The sequence below is a fragment of the Channa argus genome, chromosome 3, assembly GCF_033026475.1.
Source record: "Channa argus isolate prfri chromosome 3, Channa argus male v1.0, whole genome shotgun sequence".
In the NCBI taxonomy this organism is placed as follows: Eukaryota; Metazoa; Chordata; class Actinopteri; order Anabantiformes; family Channidae; genus Channa; species Channa argus.
This window is the reverse complement of record NC_090199.1, coordinates 23,221,059-23,242,542: the sequence shown is the minus strand read 5'-3', so window position 1 is coordinate 23,242,542 and position 21,484 is coordinate 23,221,059. Positions and strand designations below refer to the sequence as shown.

General features: G+C 42.0%; 1 protein-coding gene across 1 annotated transcript in view; it reads right to left on the bottom strand.

The window, feature by feature from the left end:
* The window catches only part of xylt1 (xylosyltransferase I), a 75,153-nt gene that overhangs the window by 22,403 nt on the left and 31,266 nt on the right, over positions 1 to 21,484 (bottom strand). Inside the window, exons 2-5 of the mRNA XM_067498962.1 lie at positions 10,313 to 10,892; positions 4,397 to 4,569; positions 4,054 to 4,256; positions 201 to 281 (exon numbers count right to left, since the gene is read on the bottom strand). Of these exons, the coding sequence (XP_067355063.1) occupies positions 201 to 281; positions 4,054 to 4,256; positions 4,397 to 4,569; positions 10,313 to 10,892 (1,037 nt within the window). The remainder of the gene's footprint in view (positions 1 to 200; positions 282 to 4,053; positions 4,257 to 4,396; positions 4,570 to 10,312; positions 10,893 to 21,484) is intronic.

The following is a 21,484-nucleotide window of genomic DNA, read 5'->3' as shown; positions in this document are numbered from 1 at the left end:
TGCCGAGAAGGTTAATTAATGAAGCTACAGATGGGAGCTAATTGTATTATGATCATGCCGTGCTGGCAGGAGTGCGCTGTGTGTGTGCATAGGTGCAGCTGCGTGGGTTTGTGAGTAACACAGAACAGTGGGAACTAGCCACAGAGTTAGAGAAAGGGCGGGTGTGGTGGGGAGATTAAAATGACATTTCAAAATCTCACCTGGCATTGTCTCTGCCATGGGACTTGATGAAGTTCATGTCTCTGTATTTGGACAGGAAGGCCACCAGCTGGTTATTGGTCCTAAAATGGAAGAAAAGATTGACTTTTGACTTGGAAACATAAGGTACCACCAAGCTAAAGGTGGAGCATTCAGTTTTCAGTCCATGCTTAAGGTACAACATGTATCCAGAAAATTATTAATATAAATATAAACCAAATAAATGTCTTTTTATTTGGTTCACTTTCTCTGTGCTTCTTGTGGCCGAGGACAGAGCTCAACACCGGACATACACAAATGTTATGCTCGCTCAGAATAAGCTCTGTGAGCACAGGCCAATATAAGTAGCCAACCATGTTATAATACCAGACTCTGCACATATGTCCAAGTCACAGTAAGGAACAACATATTTTTAGAGCGGGGGTGGGCGCCCCTTTAACTAATGTTTAAGGGAAGCACTTTTTCATTGGCTTTAAGTCACATGATCAATCACAGACCCCAGTAGCTCTCAATGTCTGTCCCCGAGGCCCTCCAGACCGTTAAAACTATTTAGGATTATACAAAAGATTGTGCTATCCATGATTTTGATGAATGACTTCATGCTGATCTCACATTGTAGAGCAGTCGACTCCCTCATGCACAGGCCAGACAGGCTAAAAGCTTTGCTCTGCAGGCTATGCCCCAGTCAATGGCTCTAACATTTCATCTGTGGTGGAGCCTTTCATGATGCCTTGGCTTGTCTTTCTAATAGAGGAGCGAGGCTCTGGTAAAAAGCTCAAGGATCAGCGGGGGGAGGGACAAGTGCATATTAATGTCATTTTCTCTTAAAGGAGCAATTTCACAGCCTGGGGGGCTTATCTTAGGAGGTCCTGAGCCATAAAGCCTAACTGATGATGGCTGTACAGACACACGCTGTCTTTTCTGGCTTGACTTTACCCTCCACCCCCCCACAGTACACACACACACGCACACACAAACACACTGTGTATCCACTAGTAAGCATAGTAAGACACAGACTTGCTTGCAGGCACGTAGACACGCACACACACAGAGCTGAGGGAATTCATGTCAAGCTCAACATTTGCCACCTGAGTGGTCACCCTGTCCACTGGGTCTGGTTTGCTTACTGTCAGCCCTGTGGCTGCTGCTCTGTCTCACAGTGGTAGTCACAGACACACACACCCACACACACACATGAACACACTAGCTGCTGGGTTTCAACCCTACCTGATAATCATAAATGAGCACCCTTTCAATATCACATCCAATTAAACTTCATCATTATGCCACAGTCTCACTTGCACTACCTTACTGTTAAATTAACAATGTGCCCTTTTTTATACCAAAGCCTAAAAATATGTAATTCCAGCAGGGAAGAGTTGAATGCCATGGCTGTCAGATTATGAACCCACACTCTAACACTCAAAGAAATGAACGATGGGTCATACTTCCATCATTTCTGCCCTGGAAAAACCTACAAAAAGTTCTGTAACTAGCTTTTCAACAACTTTTTTAATTTTAAAAGTTTGGAGAATTACATTTTCAAATGAGCTGGCTTAGTTCTAATGTGTTATAAAGGCGTTTTTCACAGCAGGAAATGACACCTATCACTTATGAAACAAAACTAAAATATGAGAAGCGACACTTTCCCGAAGCACAGATGACAAAGATTAAGAGATATGACGCCTGCAGCCAGTCATTGTCTCACAAAGCTCCGACTTCTTAAAAGCTGCTGTAAAGTCTGTGAAAGGGGCTTTAAAGAAAAAAAAGAAAGAGGAAAAAGCAAAGGAAATGTGTAGATAAAAGCTGGGAAAGAGGGTTGTACTCTCTGACAAAGCAAGCGTATAAATCATCCTCTGGCCTCACACACTCACACACAAACACAGTATATCTCCCCCCTGGACATACAGCCCCTCTGCTGGTGTGAAGGTTTGCCTTTGAGACTCATCCATGCGGCAGGACAGACATTATCCAAGAATTAGTGGGAAAATAATGCTTGTCTCCAGTCCCACTGATAACAACTCCCTAACCCCCCTCCCCACATTCCTGACTGCACTATCACAGTACAATCACAAAACAAAGTTGAATACCATTTGGAACATGTCCCTAACCAAAAATACTTGCAAATTTTGGACACTTTTTCTTGATAAAATGAATTTGATCAATATAAAGACAATTTGCTATTATTTTTAAAGAACTGACAAATACAGGTGGCAAACACAAAGGATAATACATGCTACCACAGGGCTTTTTCATCTGACAACAGTGAGGCTTCTGCTGCTGCCAACAGGTTTTTTTTGTGCTAGTCGCTAATGATGGTGCCCATGTTTTTATTTCTCAGGGAGAATATCTCTTTTTTGCCTGATACCATCCCAAAGAGATCATAAAGAATTGTCATCAACAAAACAGCTGAATGGGTTTCAGTTTCTTGCCTGAGGATACTCAAGTAGCTCCTTCTCACATGGGCTTGAACTTGGTCCTGGCACTTTCGAGGGCCTCATTTGCAAGTTCAAGTTAGTATGTATGCAAGTATGCAGTTCCCAGACTTGGTCAAAAAAAAAACAAAAATAAAACAAGCTGTGGTTAAAAGTGGACTTGCTAAGCAAAGATACAAGAGTACAATTTACATATTTTCATATTGCATGGATCCAGAACATGCAGTTTTCCCACATTCCCCTTCCCTAACTGCTTATTCTCGCGCCCTCGCCTCTCGCTGTCATTTGTGCTCCATCAATTGTTTCGTTTCCCAACAGATGGGGCTTAAAACCTCCACTGTCAGCCCTTCTCTCAACAATGTCACCCTCATGCAAATGAAAAGGCAAAAGATGGTAGGAAAACACGCCTTGCTGCACGCCCATGCAAATATATTTAATCATGCACTTAGGGACAGACAGACAGGACCTATATAAACACACACATGTCCACAGACAGGTACTGAGTTACACCTAACTGTGCAGACACTGGTGCAGAAACACAAACTCATGCAGAGACTGTGTGTGCATCGATATGCTGAAAACAACTAAACAATACAACAGCTGAACTGGTCTATGACCAACTCCTACTTCTGCCCCAGCATCCTGGCTCCAGCTGTGGAGACATCAGCTCCAGCTTCTTATTACCCAGTGGCTATTATAGCTTGTCTAAATTCAACTGGTGGACATCTGGCTGCGCAAAGAGATAACTCTCTCCCTAATAGGAAGATTTTAATTGGCTGCTGCAGAGCTACATCAAAAACCCAGCAGACCCTGAAGTCCCAGAAGGACTGTAAACTCACATAAAAAGGGCAAGTCATGAAGATTCTTCTTCAATAGGCTATTTGCATTACTTCATACAGAGTTCACAAAGACTTTGTGGCTTTTAATTACCTTTTACAGCCTCTTAAGAGGGGATGTCTTCTAGTAGAGAGATGACTTTTGGCCTGTACAGTACACAACAGGCTTGGAAAGTCAATAGGTATTGACCCTGGGCAATTAAATTGTAATCAGTTCACCCATGTACGTAACCCATTCAATGGAGAGCAAGCAAAGAAGCAGGGACTTGGAAGAGGAGACGTGAACGAATAGTATTTGAGAGTAGCAGAGGTTCTACCTCATTGATCTGTTTGGTTTGGAGTGACTCTGTATTTAAAGCTCACAGTTAACCACAGAAGCCCAGACCACTGTGTATTGAATTTTTTCCATATCAGCTAAAAGTGGTCTATTGTTGTCGTGCTCACATGGTGACTGCCTTCTTAAACAGAAAATCATGTCCAATGCACAGATTTGTCACCTATATTGGATACCCCCCCCTCCCCCCTTGGGGCTTCGTAAGCCTCCTTTAATGAACTCCCTATGGTGTGAGGCACCTCTCTGTTACCTGATGGGGTAGTCTGCAGCACTGAGGTTGATGAAGAAATCCCAGCTCCAGTCCCTCATGGCCAGCAGGTCAGCCATGCTGCGAAGATACATGGTCAGGAGACTGGCACCTCCCCAGATAGTGGCCATGCGCCAAGGTGTCACCCTCACATTGGGATACTGGGCAGCCAAAGTCTGCACCTGCCTGTGTAGGTAGTTAGAGCGCTGAAACAAAGAGAGTCATCAAACAAATTAAAACAAAGCGAATATGACAAATTAAATGCAGTTTGATCAACACTTCCAATTGAGGCACTACATTTTAAAAGGCTTGGCTGACGCAACACATCAGGATCTCCGTGCCTCACCTGATCGACATGTATGTAGTAGTAGTGCGAAATGTGATAGATGGCTTTGAAGAGGCGCTGAAACTGTCGAGAGGCTCGCCCATGCACCACCAGGACAAATGCTATTCTCACTGGTTTCAGTGGAAAGCTCTCAGCAGAGTCCTCATCCCACTGGACGTTTACATTGGCTTTACCTGTACATGCAGAAAAACAAACGTGTTTCATTCAGCCATTCATGCTTGCAAATGTGAATATAAATTTTTCATGCAGGGACTCTTTATCAGTAATATAATCAAGGGTTGTTTTGCATGTCTGATTACAAAATCAAATCTGTTATTTATTTGATAAGCTGTGGGATGCTGCACAAACAGCTGTAGTCATTATAGGATAGTGAGCACCTATAAATATATTCAGGGGACAAAGAAAGCAAATGAGAACGCATAATGAATATAGTTATTGATGATAATTAAATGTTATTCTTTTATTAAAAACACTGATATAGCTAAACAACATTGTTGCTGAGCAACGCAGAAGTAGACATTTGACTAGTGATTAATATATTCATAATAATCAACTGCTATGTCACTATTCAGTGGGTGTTACACGTGTTTAATCTGAGGGAACTGTTTTATTATTGCCAATATTGATGCTCTCTGAGAGAAAAACAATAGGATTAAAATAAAACTATTATGTACTTAAAGAAATTTACAGGTACTTGTGTAACATCAGTCGCTTCCCTTTGAGCCCCAAAATGTCTCTTTAATACATTTTTCTCAGGAGGCCACATTTGTTACAATTATGTACAGCAAAAAAAAATATTGCTGTGCTATAAATGAATAAATACAAGCAAAAATGCAAAAGAGCTATGTCAGCCTTGGTGTGGAACAAAAAACACAAGTTAGTCATCCATTTTCTTATCTGATTGAATTGGAAATAATACAATTTCAACCAGACGCTCCACTGACTGTAACTACTATCCTCCTTTAAAGAGGAATGCTATAGGCAATTCCTCTAAGGCGTTCGGGGCTGGAGAATGGGTTAACAGTTTGCCATCATTTCTATAAGTCTTAACTCCCAGAAGATTTCTTGGTTTTCACACAATAGGCAGGCGGGCAAACACCATCCTGGTCGTGGCCTGTCAAATGATGCTATTCCAATCATCTCCGGACAACTGCTGGAAACCTCCTAGCTCGTCATGTGGTTATGTACCACCCTTAACCACTCAATTGCAACAAAGACTTGCTCGTTAAACCCAGAAAAAAAAAAAAAAACTTCCTCTGAGCACTTCCGCCAAATCCCCCTAACATTATCACAGATATTGTTTGTTTAGAAATCTTCTGTTATTATACTAAATGTGCACATGCAGCTTATGAGACATGTTTGTTCACAGAATGTGCCTTAAGGAGATTAATGACTATAATTTGGGACTTCAGCTCCCAGGAGCCTGTCTGTAGACAGTAGCAGAGAAAGCCGGGGGAATACTGGGGTGTGGGCTGTTTATTCCCCTGAGGGTTTTCCCAAAAAAAACGAAAGAAAAAAGAAAGAAAGAAAACAGCCCATGTTGGCTCCTCTCCTCATGTGAGCCTGAAGACATGCAATTACTCAAAACAAAATTTAAGGGCAAGTGTCTGACTTGTCTTATCTTTTTGAGTTGACAGGGAGGAGATGAGAAGGCTCTTTCCTGTTTGGCTAATCTCCTTCATTCAAATTTAGGGGTTTGTGTCCAACACAGCTTCTTTAAAGGGGGGAGGTTAATGACATGCTCCCATGGCTCCAATTGACCATGGCTCCTGTCAGTCACTCATCTTTATTTCTTGTTTCTCTCTCTCGCTGTGTGTGTGTGTGAGTGTGTTAGTGTGTGAAATCTCAGGAGAAATCTGCTGTGGACTATATCAGAGTGAACGGTAATTGGTGGCCAGCTAAGAAGGTTTACTAGTTTGCTTTGCACATGGATAACTGGCCGGTCACTTCACAAAGCACTTTGAGAGCTTCAGCTATTCTAGCTAGCTGAACTAATGAGCACTGCTGTGTGTGTGTGTGTGTGTGTGTGTGTGTGCGTGTGTGTCTGTGTGACGTAACTTAAATTTTACTGTCAGTTTTGTTGAGCAAGAGTGCCTATCTGCAGAAGAGCTTCATGGGTAGTATTTCTAAACAGATCTGCACCCGAAGAGACCGCAGGCCTAGATGCCAAAAGAAAAAAAGCAGAAGCTCGCCGCTTGAACTCATCACTCTTCATCATCCTTCCCATCACCATCAATCTTTTAAACTGCCTTTCCCTCATCTGCTATCACCCCACTCTCTTCTTCATCATCTCGTGTAACTTCAGGCTCTTACCCACCTTCCGTCTTAACTGCTCATGAGAGGTTAGAACAAGAACTGAGCTATAACCTAAAGGGCTTGTACCAAATTGCATTTGGAAATGTCTCGGGGATGGTGTCAGATCCTTGAAACTATCCACAGAGCCAGGTTTGCAGACATATAAATTATAGCAATAGTAGAGTAGTACGGTAGTTTGATTTCTATGAATACAACAGATTTAATTTCCTTAAAATATGAAACAAGGGATTTTTTTTCCTACGTGGAAATGGACACGTTATTACCTTTCAAATGTTCAGTGACAGATGTATTAGCACCACAATTAACTTGGAGCAAACACTTAACTGTTTCAGTTCAGTAAACATACTTTGCAGCCAGTACACTGTTAGAATGAACTCTCTCTCTGAATTTCTTAATTGTACAACTGTAGCCTCAGTGCAAATGACCAATGTGGAATGTACACACTTTTTTTTTTTGACATGATAATAAGAGGCCTGAAAACTAAATCAATGAGCTGAAAGAAGCTAAAAAGCACCATAGCAACAAATCTAGTGACTTTTTTTATTTGACCACCATTAAATATTTTTCACGAGGATAGTGGCTAAAACTCATTCGTGAACGTTCTCTTCTGTGTGAGTCTCCTTGACTCTGTCAGCGTTTTTACAGAGACTTAAGTAACCACGTTACTGATTTCTTGACTGTCATGTAAACAGGATACCTGATTTCTGAAATTCGGGTGGGAGATTAGGGAAACCTTATTTCCCCAGGTTGTCAGAGAACACTGTGTTTTATTGCCATCTACATGCGTAACCAGGTTTCTAATTGAATTTCTCCAACTGTGCATGTGAATAACAAAAGGCTGAAGACTGGAACACGCAGCTGAGTGAAAGGCTGAATAAAAGGAGAGATCGAGGTGAATCTTACACTCGGGGTCGAGCAGTCATCCACCAATGCCAAGGTTGAGCCATTCCATCGCAGCTCCCCATCAGTGTGTGTGTGTGAGTGTGAATAGGTGAATGAGAAGCAGTGCTCTGGGTACCAATAAAGTGCTATAGTAAGTGGAGACCATTTACCATTAACAGGGTGATGCTGCCTCATTTTTAAAACAAAGTCCACCTTAAGTCGTACAGACAATGTTACTTTTAAGTGTGTGAATAAGTCATTGTCCCCTGCAGATTTTTAAAAGTCAGACAGTTCCTCTTTTATCTCCCCCTGTACTGCCTGTCTGCTGCAACACGAAGACACGCACACACACACACACGCACACACAAAAGAAAAGTCAGAAAGCAGCGTTTTCCGTCACTATACAGTTAAACTCTGCACACCAGGAAGTCAGAGTTGGATGACAAATCAGATTACTCTTCTGCTAAATTTACTCTCTGCAGATTTCCAGTAACTAGGTTTCCTAAGTGCAGTCTGTGTGTGTGTGTGTGTGCGTGTGTGTGTTTGTGTGTATGCGTGTGTGTGTATGTGTGTGTGCAGAACATTCAGTTGACCCATCAGACACCAAAAAGAACATGAATGAGATGTCAATGGGCCAATTACTGATTCTCATAGTTTCACCTGGCAAAATAAAACAATTTTACTTGACTATTTAGGTTTATTTAAATTTCTCAAAACACAGAATGTTTAGTAGTGTGAGATAATTCCAATGTTTGCATTTACAACACTAATGATATTATGTTTGCCTAATAATCCCCTATAGCTACAGTAGGTAGATAATTTTTTATGTCATTTTTTACCTTGATTTTTTTTTCTACAGTAGTTACTTATTAATATTAATATGCAAATTAGCATGTGACATCATCTAGAGACTTTTTTAGCTGTTTTCTGGTAAAAATTGAGTTATATATTGCGGCTTTAAGCATGGCTTGTATACAAAGCCATTAGGTTCATGCTACATGGGTACAAGGTCGCTGACTGCCAGCTTAGATCCCTGCTGGAGCAACACAGCCCATATTAGCCAAGTTAGCACATTGGAGAGAGATTGAACGTGTGTTCCTCCTGTATTCAGGGATGCTAATACCAGCGTGAACACAATTGCTAATCTAACTAGGGCCTCAAGGACAGAATACTGATCAAATCAAATTGGACAATTTTCTGCTAACAAGTTCTGGACTTGAGTTGGGACGGAGAACAGAGGAGGGAGGGGAGAAAGAAAAGAGATAACACATTAGTAGGCAGCATGCAGGCAGACAGAGAGAATGAAAGAAAAGTGATTTAATTTAGCTGTCGTGTTGTTACAGGCCAGCCACCAGGGGAAAGCCCTTTTCAATTTCTTTGTCTCTTTTGATCAAACTGTCAGTTTGAATGGGACGGTGAGTTGCTGTGTGAGATGACAGCAGCTTAGGCACAGACAACGATACTCCTGCTCTTGGGAAGGGGAATGCAGAAAAGTTGCCAAGTCACCATGCTTCCTCCAGTTCTAACAACACAGGAAGATATCTGACTAGAACAGGCAGGATGTGTAATGGCTTTCTTCTCCTCCCCTGCTGCCCAAACTTTATTTGGTATACTCCCATGTGTGCAAATGCATGTTCGTGTATGTACCGTTCACTTAAACATGGTTGCTGATGCGTGCTGCTCACCGATGGCTGCAGCCACAACAGATTTTGTTTACAGAATCCACAACCAGACTGCAGATGTCCATTAATTCCTTAGAAAAACAGTGTGTGGTGTGTGTGTGTGTGCATGTATGTGTGTGTGTCTGTGTGTGTGTGCGAGTTTAAGAAAAATAAAAGACAACCTGTGTTCCGTGGTCAGCTTGACAAAACAAAACAAATGAGAATTGGATACCAATTTGTAAAGAATACAAGCAGCATCCCAATTTTCTCCAACAATTTACTCCACCAATTACACATCAGCAAAAAGACATTTCTTGCCTTTGACAAGAATTGCCATCTCAACAACGGAATATTTTACCATGCACTAAAGCCCAGATGGTCAGAGAAGACTCCTTGCACTTTTTGCAATTTTTCTTTTTTCCTGTGAAAAATCTCAAATAACACCAAGAAAGGACACTGACAAGTTTTTAGCATTATTTCAAGGAGGGTGGGTTTTGTGCTTTTAGTAAGCAAACCAGTAATATTGAATCAAACAAAAACACTTGGTTGGCTTACTGATTCCCTGATTTTAGATTTATTTGGAGCATTTTTAAAAATAATTTGAGGTGAACATTCTTTGAGGTGATCTAATGGAGCACTACAGGCTTTTAAAGTGGATTCATTCAATGAACATTACTGTCTGAATTAATCCTACATTTTAAAATCTAGAAAAAGTGCGATGATGTGTGCACACAGATCCAGTGAACACTCTCAACGTATGGTAATGTACACAGTGTTGTTTTCCTGAATTTTAATGTTGACAGTTGCTTATATAATGTGGTGTTATGGAGAATACTTGATTTGAAAATCCATAGTGTTATGGAATTAGACATTACGCAACACGTGGCTTTACAGAGAATGACAAACAGTCTTAAAATCAAATGTTTCCACTCTGACTTGATTTTGGCCAATTTACTGAGAAACAAGTACAAAGTGACTGCTCTATCTCCTCAGGCATAACCTCTTGAATGAACTAAGATTAAATAATCAGTTAATAAAAGGATAATGATGGACTCACCCTCAAGAGGGCAGTAGCGAGTGACCTTCTCAGGCATTAACTGCCCCTCCTTGTGCCTGCAGTACACCTCTGCGATCTGCTGCCGGCACTCCTTGCTCTTGGCTCTGGAGAGAGCCGAAATGGCTTCCTTCCCACTGATCTCGCACTTGGGTGGCTGGTCATAGGTCACTTCCAGGGGTGCTGCAGTCACCGACCTCTTGTGAAGGCGCTGGTGTCTGTGTTGTGACTGGGCCTGCTGGGGCTGTGAGGTACGAGAGTGCTGCCGTGACACTCCCGCACCACCTGGGTAGGAGACGTTGTTGCCGACCGCCGGCAGCTGGTGACCTACAGGCAGCACTTCATTTGAGCTGCGGCTCAGGTTGGGGGAGTTTTCCCGCCAAGCCTGCTGTTGGGCATGGGCCTTCTCCTGCAGATGTTCTCGCTGCTGCTTGCTGCTAGTGGTGCGGACAGGCTGGCGGTGTGGTTGCGAGCGTGCACCAAAGTTACTATTGTCTATGTTCTCAAAGTCTTTGGGCACCGAGTTCTCATTGTTGCTGTCCACTCTACTTTTCTCCTTCGGCCGGTGGGAGTAATATCCGTCCTGCAGCAGAGAGTGGGAACAAGGGGAGAAAGACGAGGGAAGTTTTGGGTATATGGAAGGGGTGAGGATAAAGTTGAGGGGGGGGAGGGCGTAAACAAAGAAAACACGATCAGAATAGAGTGAGCATGGTGCATATCAAATGTTGGAGTTAACAATCAATGTGGCACGTATGAGTGGGCAGCGCTGCATTGAACCATGAGGCATGAAATGAAGTAGCAAGGTATTGTGTTGGGACGACAAGGTTCAACCTAACCGGAGGTGATGCGGGGCCGGAGGCTCTGCCGCTCCGTGACACCATTAGATTAGCCCCGGTTTCAATTAAATTCTGCCTCAAATGGGCCCAGCACTCTGTAAACAGATTACCAAGAAAGGATAAAAGGCTAGAATATGACTGTGAGTTTGTGTGCTATGTCTGTTTGTGCGCCTGCATGTGTACAATTACTTTTTTCACAGGAGCCACATTAGAATGTGAAGAAACTGTAGTTTTGTGGTGTGTTGCACTCGTGTCTGCATATATAAGATAGAGGGTGTGTGAGAGCGCCTGAATGTGCAATTTGACTATCTTTCCAGCAGAATAGGCTGCAAACGAAAGACAGGGCATAGAGGAGAGCAGAAGGAGGAAAAAGGAGTAATGAGCGAAAGTGGGGAGCATGAGGCGAAGGAACGCTGACACGAGGCCTGATTTGTGCTCGCAGGGAGCTCTGGCTTTTTCCAGTGAAATGTGCCGCGATGCATCAAACGGGAGAGCAAGAAAGCTCCTTGGCTGCCATGCCGCTGTTGCACACCTTGCTAGATACAGGAGAGGAGAGGCGGAGGCGAAGAAGCAGAGGGGGGTGCAGATGGAATGACAAACAGCAGCTGAGGAAAGGATAGAGCTTATAACAACATGAGTCCCTGATGTGTTTCTCCATTTACCAGACAACAGAAACGAGGAGAGGAAAGGGGTGGGGGGCTCAGTATAATATGTGTATGTGAAATAGAATGAAAACAGGAGAGGTAAGAGACACAAGGGAAGCAACTAAGGTGCTATTGTGAGCCAAGCGCTCAGCATGGACATGTCTTTCCACCCCTAAAGCCAGGCCTGTTATCAGCCCATCAACCTCTCCTCTCTGTAAACACCTTGTACTAGCACAATTACAAAGGTGGCTGGCTGACACACTTTCACACTCGGAGAGACAGGAGGGGGATGATATTATAGAAGTGAAACAAGAAATAAATGCTGAACAAAAAACAGAGGGTAGAACAATATTCTCATTGTCAGCTCTTTTAAGCTGCTCCCTTGGCAGAGGTCTGATTCTCACAATGCTGGATACCTTTTAGCATTTTGCTTCTTTCACCTCTTTTCCATATCCCACTCTCCTTCTTTCATCGCCCCTTTTAATATCTCCTGCACCTCCTTTTCTCCCCTCTCTCCTTTACTTAATCTCAACTTCTTCTCTGAGCTCCTGCCTTCCTACCACCTATCTTTCCCCTTCGCCAAATTTCTTTGTCTTTCTCTGCTTTCTTGTCTGTGCCAGTTTAAACAGACCACGGTTTCTGAATGGCAGAACCTGCTAATCCTGCGTGTAACAGCTGCTTAGGCCAGTGATCACCTAAAAAGAAATCCCTACTTGCCAAGTTTCAAAGGGAATTCTTTAGGAGACTAATCCATGCACTGCAAGTCACTGGATGTTTGCAGAGGTAAAACGAGGCTGTGTGCATTCACAATTATGTTTGTATATGCTTGCTGCTTGTGGATTGAGTATGTGTGTGTGTGTTTAGGATGGAAAGCAAGTAAAGTAGAATGAGTGTGTGTTTGCCCTGGAGAAACAGGTAGGTACTTCTACTGCCACTGGGATACCACAGATATAATGACAGATTTATTGCATTTTTACAGTTTGAATCTTAAAAAATTGTCAAGGAAATCAACAGGATGAGGGAACAGAACGAGAGAGTTTTGAGTTGAACTATTCTTCTGCAGAAGTGAGCTCATTGCATACGGAAATTGAAGGTCTCCACAGCATTTAAGCGAGCAAAGACACCACGCTGTCAGTGCTGTGTTTTTGTTGTTACAGAGACAAGCAAAGGAAAAAGAGAACATGTCTGCAGCCTTTACCACAAAGAAGAACTGTGTCTGTTTCTCTCCCAGTATCTTCTACATTACATGCAATTTATCATCACCCATATCTCATTCTCAATTAACTAAGGTTAAAACAGTCATGTCACAAAAAAACTATGCTGTTGCTCAGGGAATAAAGACAAACTCAGACAAGAGATTCACCTAATAGGAGTAAGAAAATGACTGTCTATAACAGAATGCACACACCAGATGATTCAGTCAAGATGCAACACCACATTTATACTAAACGATTTCCGAGCACTACAGTTTGGTTGCCTATCTCATAGAAACACGTGTGATCAAACGTGATGAGAGCAGAGCTAACAGTGAGGCAGACAGATCGTTGTCGTCAGCTAACAGAACTCGCATGTTCCATGTTTGCAGTGAGACACAGAAGAACAAGTCATTGCTGAGAAGCCAGATTCAGCTGAGGCATTTAACAATATCAGCTGGAAGTGTGTTAGTTTTAATTTTATTATTGTAAATATAGCTTCAGACAAGACTAGTACAAGCTACAAGTGCACAACATTTGGCTGCTCAATGTTAGATTTTGGATAATTTATTGGAGAAAACAGGAAATTTGGGGAGTTGTAACGAACATTGTTAGTACATTTAACAGACCAAATGATAACTGATAACAGCTTTATTGATGAAGAAAAAAAGAGTTTGAGGAGGAGCGTAGCATTCATAGTATCCAAAATATACATGGTTTTATGCCTAGGCCCTTTTTACATAAAAAAAAAAGCTAATGCTGCAAAGCTAATGCTCACCTGATCCAGGTGCAACTGCAGTTATTAAGTAGCCAAGTCAAACAGCTCAGTAAGTCAGAAAAAAGTTTACATGTGTCTTTCCCTAAAAACACGAAACTCACAATCGGCCAAGACATCAAATCCTCACAGTTGACAGGCCGAATCCAGCAAGCGTTTGTCACATTTGCTTAATAAATGATTAATTTTCATCAACTGGTGGATCAAACAAGCAGTCACGTAGGCATGATACTGTTGTGTTGAAAATACTTTCCATTCAACCCAACTGGCTATAATTTAATTTCCTTTGGGAGGGGAGGGGATGTGGGGGACAAAAGAATTACAGAGATATTGCAAATTAATAGACAAGAGTGAGACGAGAGTAACCCCATGCAGCCCTGAAGTGGAAATGAGTAGTATTTGTAAACTGGCGCCGAGGAGATTCCTCTAGATAAACAATTTTCACACTGTGGCCTCTTATATCGCCTCCTCCCTCTCCTCCTGTGAGCAAAGGACTCCAGTAGCTGTCTTGGTCTTTATTCTCAGACACTGGGCTCGAAGCAGGAAGTGGTGGGGCACAGAATTAATAGTAGTGACAGCCACTGGAGACTGGGGCTGCATTGGACTGCAGATGGAGCTGGGAGCTGGGGGTAGCTATCGATTGTTGCAAGGGATATGTTTTCTACTCCCTGGGAGTATTGGAAGGCCGAGTCAAAAATTGCCTGATGTGGGTTGTGTTTGCTGTGTGCACAACCACACACACACTCACACACACACACACATTGAGCACACTAAGCTCTACTGAGGAGCGAGGAAAAAGCAGAGGGGGTAAACGTTAAAGTCATCCATCACTAGTAGGTACATTTAGTGAGAGGCCTGTGGGGCTGGGGCTGTCAGCACCCCTCTGGGAATGGTTTAGTCCATTCCTCAACACAGAGCTGGCCCTTTCCACTTTCCCTCACTTCCTCTGCCACAGGGGAAAATATTTCACCTGTCCCTTTTCTCTCTTTTCCGTTCTTACAATTCCACCCAATCTCCTGTGCAGCAGAGAAAAAAAAGCACATATCTCTCTCTCAGCACCTGTCCAGCCTTACCCCTGTCTCCCCCCCTCCCACATATCATCCGTCGCTCTAGGAAGGAAACAGTTCATCTGCTCCGCCCCCTCCCCACCTCCCTAATGCCATCATTTACTGTTGCAGTCCCAAGGTAGATGTGGCAGAGAGCAAGGTAGTAGCAGCACATATTGTGTCAGTCTTAGCCTACCCATTCAGGTGCTTCCCTAAAGACACATAACTCCTGTGGGGCTGAGCTGAGATAAGCGGATGCTCGTGGCATCAGTCTGTCATCACAAAGTGATGTATGGACAGCATGCACATAACAGTACCACAATATACATAAACATATGCTATCATTTATGAAATACTGTAAAGCCTATATACTATGTGAGTTTATGTAGGTTTTGAGTCCCCTCAGCAGCATGCAGGCCAGATACGGTTACAACCTGCCTGCCATGTGCCTAACAAGATCAGATTAATTAATTGGTCTGAATCCCTAAGATATGGTGTCTGGCATGACACGAGAGACTGATACTCCGACAGGCTTTAGTTCACAGCTGCTCTAGCACCTCAGGACACCTCCAGGAGAAATGAGCCAGGGGTAGAGCGGGGACGACCTAAATGATTAGTGACTTCTGAGAAGTCTTCCTTATTGTAGCTTGGCAGCTGTAGAGTTGGGGGCAAGAACAGCTGCTCTTTTCTCTAAGCTCTAGGATGAACAGTTTAGATATCCATCATTCTTACCTTGAAATTAATTAATAAGAACATTCATGTAGGAACTAAGTAAAGAAATACAAGTAAAGATGATACATGGAGGCATATTTTTAATGCAAACAACAGGATTTAACAAGTGACACAGTACTTGGGTTCCTCCTTCAAAGGTTTTCTGTTTAATGCTGCTCATTTTCTTTATATCTTCTTTGGTCAATTCTTTCAATACCTTCTTTTCCAAAGGCTAAATCTAAAGGAATGCTGGTCACATGTAAAGTAACTATGCATGTGTGTGTGTGTGCGTGTGTGTGTGTGTGTGTGCATGCACTCAGCTCTGACTGAGCAGTCTGGGTTTGGTATGCACGGAAGCCTCTTGTTGTGTGCCTTGCAACAAGCCCTGGAGCGAACGTGGTGAAAAGGGAGTGTGTGTTTGTGTGTGCGCAAATGGCTTACAAGCAGAGACAGACAGTGAGAACAGCTGAAAATGACTTAACAGCTTTCAGTTTGGGAAATGAAATTTGGAAAAAGGATGCATTATCTGAGAAAAGAAAGAAAAATATGAAAAAACACCTCTCCTCTGGGAATCTCCTTGAACAGACAAATGACTGCAATCAGCTACTTGTGGGTGGAAACCACCGAAAAAGATCAGAGTCTTCCACAGACAATAATCCTGGGGTTAAAACTCATGGGTATTCACAAAGACCAGAGGCTAGAGGTGAATTCACAAATCGCTGTTAAATTTCCACTTCTTTCTGATGGATATTCCTCTGTTGCATTTGTATGACTTCAATGTCTATATTTGCATGCATGGATTTCTACTGGGCAAGGACACAAAAACTTGAAGATACAAGGCGTCCTCCTCTTCCTCAAAAATGACAGTAAATCTCTGCAGGAAAACCACAAAGATGAAACTTATTAACAGTAGAGGAGTATCCAAGGAGTTTTTACAAGGCCACAGAGGAATTAAAAAATACTTTTTCTTCCATTGGATTATTTCTGCAATCTCTCTCAATAGCTCTTCTGTAAACATAACACTCAGCCCACACAGAGCATAGATGTTTCCTGATGGTCAAAGCCTCATCTAAAACTCACAGCCTCATCTAAAATGTCCTACATTAAAGATACAATATTAGAAGAACAACCTTTATTGTCATTGAGCACATATGTTACAATTAAATTTGTCCTCTGCACTTAACCCATCCCCTTGGGGGGCGGGGGGTTAACACATCTGGCAGGTAGGCTGGGATTTGATGCCACTGACTTCTGCCTCCCATCCTGCTGCTCTACCCACTGAGCTACCAGGCCACCTAAATGTAGGTCTTACACACTCACTGTAAACCAACACAGGTGATATTTTTGATGATTACACTTCTTATGAGGTCTGGGTGGGTGTGTACAAACTGTACTTGATGAAGGTCTCCTGTATATTCTCTTTATTTTTTGCTCTCCATATTTACACGCCAGTATCAACGTAAAGGCTATGTCTGCATCAATCAGCCACAAATATGATACCGCCGATGATGTAATGCACCATGTCGATCACAAAAAGCAATAATTGTTCTCATGCAGACCCTTGTCCACCTCAATCCTAAAAACACCAGGTGGTATTATTGTTGTGGCTTATGTGTGTATTTTACACTATTACCTGAGTCTATTACCCAGGTTGATATAACCCAAGAATATTTATTCATATTCAATATTGGCTAAAGCTTGTATGGTAACAATTGGTGACTGAAAGTCAATTTATATTAGCTCTGAAAAGTAGGTTTAATCTCTTTGCCTACGTCTATTAACAACTTTTACTGTGGTTTGCGAATTGTATAAACTTACTTTTTTGGGCTCCTGAATAGAAAATTATTGTGTAGCAATATTAAAAAAGCGATCTAGAGGTATTGATAAAATCCAGTTTTAATAGGAATAATAATAAAAAAATGTGTATTATATTTTTCACAGGGAGTTTATGGCTGTCTTTGACATATCGTTTTTGTACAGTGCCGCTTCTCTACATGCTTCTCACAGCCAATTTTATTTTAATTGGCATTCTCCTGCTTTGCAAACGAAAAAAAGTCTTAGTTCTTCCTGGTCCCTAACACCTAATCTTCTATTATACATTAGTATTCTACTTTTACACTCTTGTCCATTAAATTTTGAAATCCAGGAATTCAAGCTAATTTATCTATTGCACTTGCTATATGTCACTCTGGATATGAACATCAGATAAATGCTTGAAATGTAAATGAGTCACTTAATGTGCTTAATTAAATTTCAAATCTGCTCACTGTTGTGGAAATGAACTGAAGTGAAGGCTACAGTGGATAAATAAGGAAATACAATAAATGTTTTGATATAAAGATTAGTCCATTCTGAAGCTTGCCCCTAAAGTACATTAAGGAGAAACCCAGTTGAGAGATGACCTCAAATAACCTCGAAGATTTATTGAAAGGGTGTATCAACAACAAGGAAACTCACGGTGAGAACAATGTTAGAGCTGAAATCCCCAAAGCATGTGGCAAGAGTGAAGCTGGCCTGCCGGAATCTCACGAGGTTTGGTTCGGTTTCTCCCCTTAAAAATCTGTACTCTGCATCCCAGCAGCTTACATAGATGGATTACCCAGCACTCACTCACTCACTCACTCACACACACACTCACACACAGACACACCTGCAACCTTTTCTCTGTCTGTAACACACTATGGCTTGCACACACAATTCTGCACACTCACAGCCAGTCATTTGTGATACTGGCTTAGTAAAAGTCACATTTATCCTAGGGACTGTGTGTATGTGTGTGTGTGTCCGTGGAGTACTATATGATTTCCCTGCTGTGCAGGCAACAGAAGCCAGGCAGGGTCCCTTATTTATGTACAGTACAAAGAACTGTAAGGAAACAGCTCTGAAAGTGCAATTTGCACTTCCGTTCCGACCACGATTTTCTTCTGTTCCATACAAATTGCATCACTTAAAACGCATTCTCGAAAATTTGAATTCTACTTTATGAATGTTCATTACTGTGTCAGACATCTGCTTAACACGGCCAAAATTTAGCATGGCTTTCTTTCATTAAAAAGCTGTGTACATTCTAAAATGTTTGTCTTAAAAAAGATATTTCTCGCAATAATTTTAACATGGTTTGAAACAAAGCTTGCAGTTGTGCAAGTCTTTAGTTCAGCGAGGATGCAAAATGTTGAGCAATTCATGTTTACGGCCTCAATTTACAACTCTCTCTTCAGTGTCAACATAGAGAGTTGAAAATGAGTAAACAAGAGCGTGAGCTTGGCCATCGAGTCATGATGGTATCCCCCCTAGTTTAAGCAATTATTTATTCCTTACAGAATTTCAGTAAAAGAAATCTTTCTCACTTGAAAAAATAAAGAGATTCCCTTGTTCATTGCTGCCATAGACCTTCATTGTTGTCCAAAAAGCTATAAAAAAACACCCACGTGAGGCTGACACACCACTCCCATGACACCATTGACGTGTTTCTCCACTCTGGAGAAACGGTAGAACCGTGTAAATATTGTCCACTCTCTTTGGTGTCTTCTCAACTCCGCAATCTGAGTCTCCAAGCAAATGTCATCCCAAAAATATGGAAATCAGCCTATGTTGTATCTCTTTTTAAAGGCGGGGACCCAACCGGCAACCGGCCATCGCCCCATCTCAAAATTGCCAGTTTTAGCTAAATTATTTGAATCTCAAATAAATTTACAGTTTAAACAGTACTTGTTAAACAATAGTACTCTGAATGAAACCTAGTCAGGCTTTAGGGATGGATATAGCACCATAACTGCAACTGTGTCTGTGCTTAATAACATCTATATAATGCATTAGACCAGAAGAAACATCGTGCTTCTCCATTTTGATTTGTGCTAACCATGGAGTACTGCTCAACAGACTCAAAGGTATTGGCAAGTTAAATCTGACCATTCAGTGGTTCAGAAATGTCCTTACAGATAAGACCCTATGTGTTGCTGAAGATGGACATCAGTCATATTTTATGACATTTTGTAATGGGGTCCCTCAAGGTAGTGTTTTGGCCCCTGTCTTATTTCCTGTTTTTATTAATGACATTGGGAAAAACCTGAAGAGTGTAAAAACCCCTGTTTCTGCAGATGATACAGTCATTTACTCAACTGCTTCCTCTTTTTTGCCATGCTGTCAATGAGCTTCAATCTGCTTTTGAACAGCTCCAGTCATCACTAACTGAATTAGTTCGTCCTTAATGCAAAACAAATGTATGACTTTTACTAGAGCTCGCTCGGCTGTCATCAATCATCAAGGCGCTTTACGGTTTATCATAAACTCAGCTTTAATACCCCGTCACTGTGTTCTTTGCTCTCTAGTCCTCTTGCCCTCAATGACCCTTAGGAGACAACATCGTCGGTTTAGTTGGTTTACCCTCATATCTATGCAGTTGGTTGTTCCCAGTTTGCAGTATGTGTAATTCTCGCTCTTCCCCGTGAATGATGTACAAAGTCCCCAGAATTGACATGGAACTTGGCAGAGCAGCCTTCTTCTATTCTGCTCCATGGTCCTTGAACCATATTCAGAATTCTCTACAACTTCCTAGACTCATTATCCTGGATGAATTTAGGAATCTTTTAAAACATAAACTCACAGAAACATGCTATTCTTAAATGAAAGTGTACTGTACATTTATATTGTTGTTTCATTCACGATGCCCAATTTCTGTGCTGTTGTTATTGATGCACTTATTGAGCCTCCTGGCCAGGTCTCCCTCGCAAAAGAGATCCAATCTCAAGGGCCTTCCTGGTAAAATAAAGGGAAAAATTTAAAACAATGAAAGAAAAAAGGAATTAAAATGTTGTGCATATGCATTTCATCGGCCGCAATACAAGGAGTCGCAGAATCGGCTCATACGGTGCAACGTATGTTAAAAAAATAGAAAAGATAGATAGATTAGGTTTTGACATTACTCTTATTTCTGTTTTAGGAGTAATAAGGTAGATTGTGTTTATTAACATTAAAAGGCTAAAACTGGAGTCTGCACCTGAATCATTTACACTGCTTCTGACCAAGGCACAGTTCAGAGCAAAGGTTGGAGTCAAGAAACCTTGTTGGTAACAATTTGTGGTTTGCAACACAATACAGCGCCCACAATGCAGTGTAGAAATATGGCTTTCTTACCACATTACTACTACAGTCAATATCCTTTTGTTGAGAGCAGACAAATGATTTATGCCCACTTGCTCCTTCAAAAACATCTTTTCTTCTCTAGACAACTTTCTGTCCTCTGTCTTCACACACTTCCCCACTCGGTGAACCCTGGGGTTTCCAGATGACAACAGGAATCTAACTCATACTGGGTATATACAGTATAGTAGGTCTGTAGCTCTCAAGGGCACGAAAGCCCTTTAACAAGCCATGAGGAGATACTGGCAATTCTCCTGCTGTGTCCCTTTCCCCCACCGCTCTCTTTTCCTCTGGGAATAAAACCCAGAACTTTACATCTCCAGCTCTGAATGAGGCCCATCAGGCGATTTCGGAGCCATACCCCACAAAGGCATGAAAAAGCCTCACAGCCCCCCCCCACTTCTCTTCTCTCCACACACCTCCCTGTTCAGCCATGAAATGACACCCCTATTTAATCAATTGTGAATCATGAAATTTTGCACAAGAGACCCCTTTTCTTTGCACTTGACAGTGATTGAGCTGCACAGCCATGCAATTCCATTCACCATGTGATGGGAAGAAAAAAGAGCGGGGGGAGGGGCTGCATCCCTGTGCACTGTGAGATGATGGCGATTCCTCAGTGACATCATGGGCCTCTGCTGATCGACATTGCAACCGTGCCTCCTGTGCATTGAGGCAAAATAATCAGATAGTACAGAGGGATCCTACAGCAAGACCGGAAGGTACATTCATGAGCATTTGTGTGAATATCTGTGGTGCAGATAAAGAGCGCTTCACAAACTTTTTACGATTGTGAGATTAAAACTAGATGAAGGTGTAGGAGATATATCA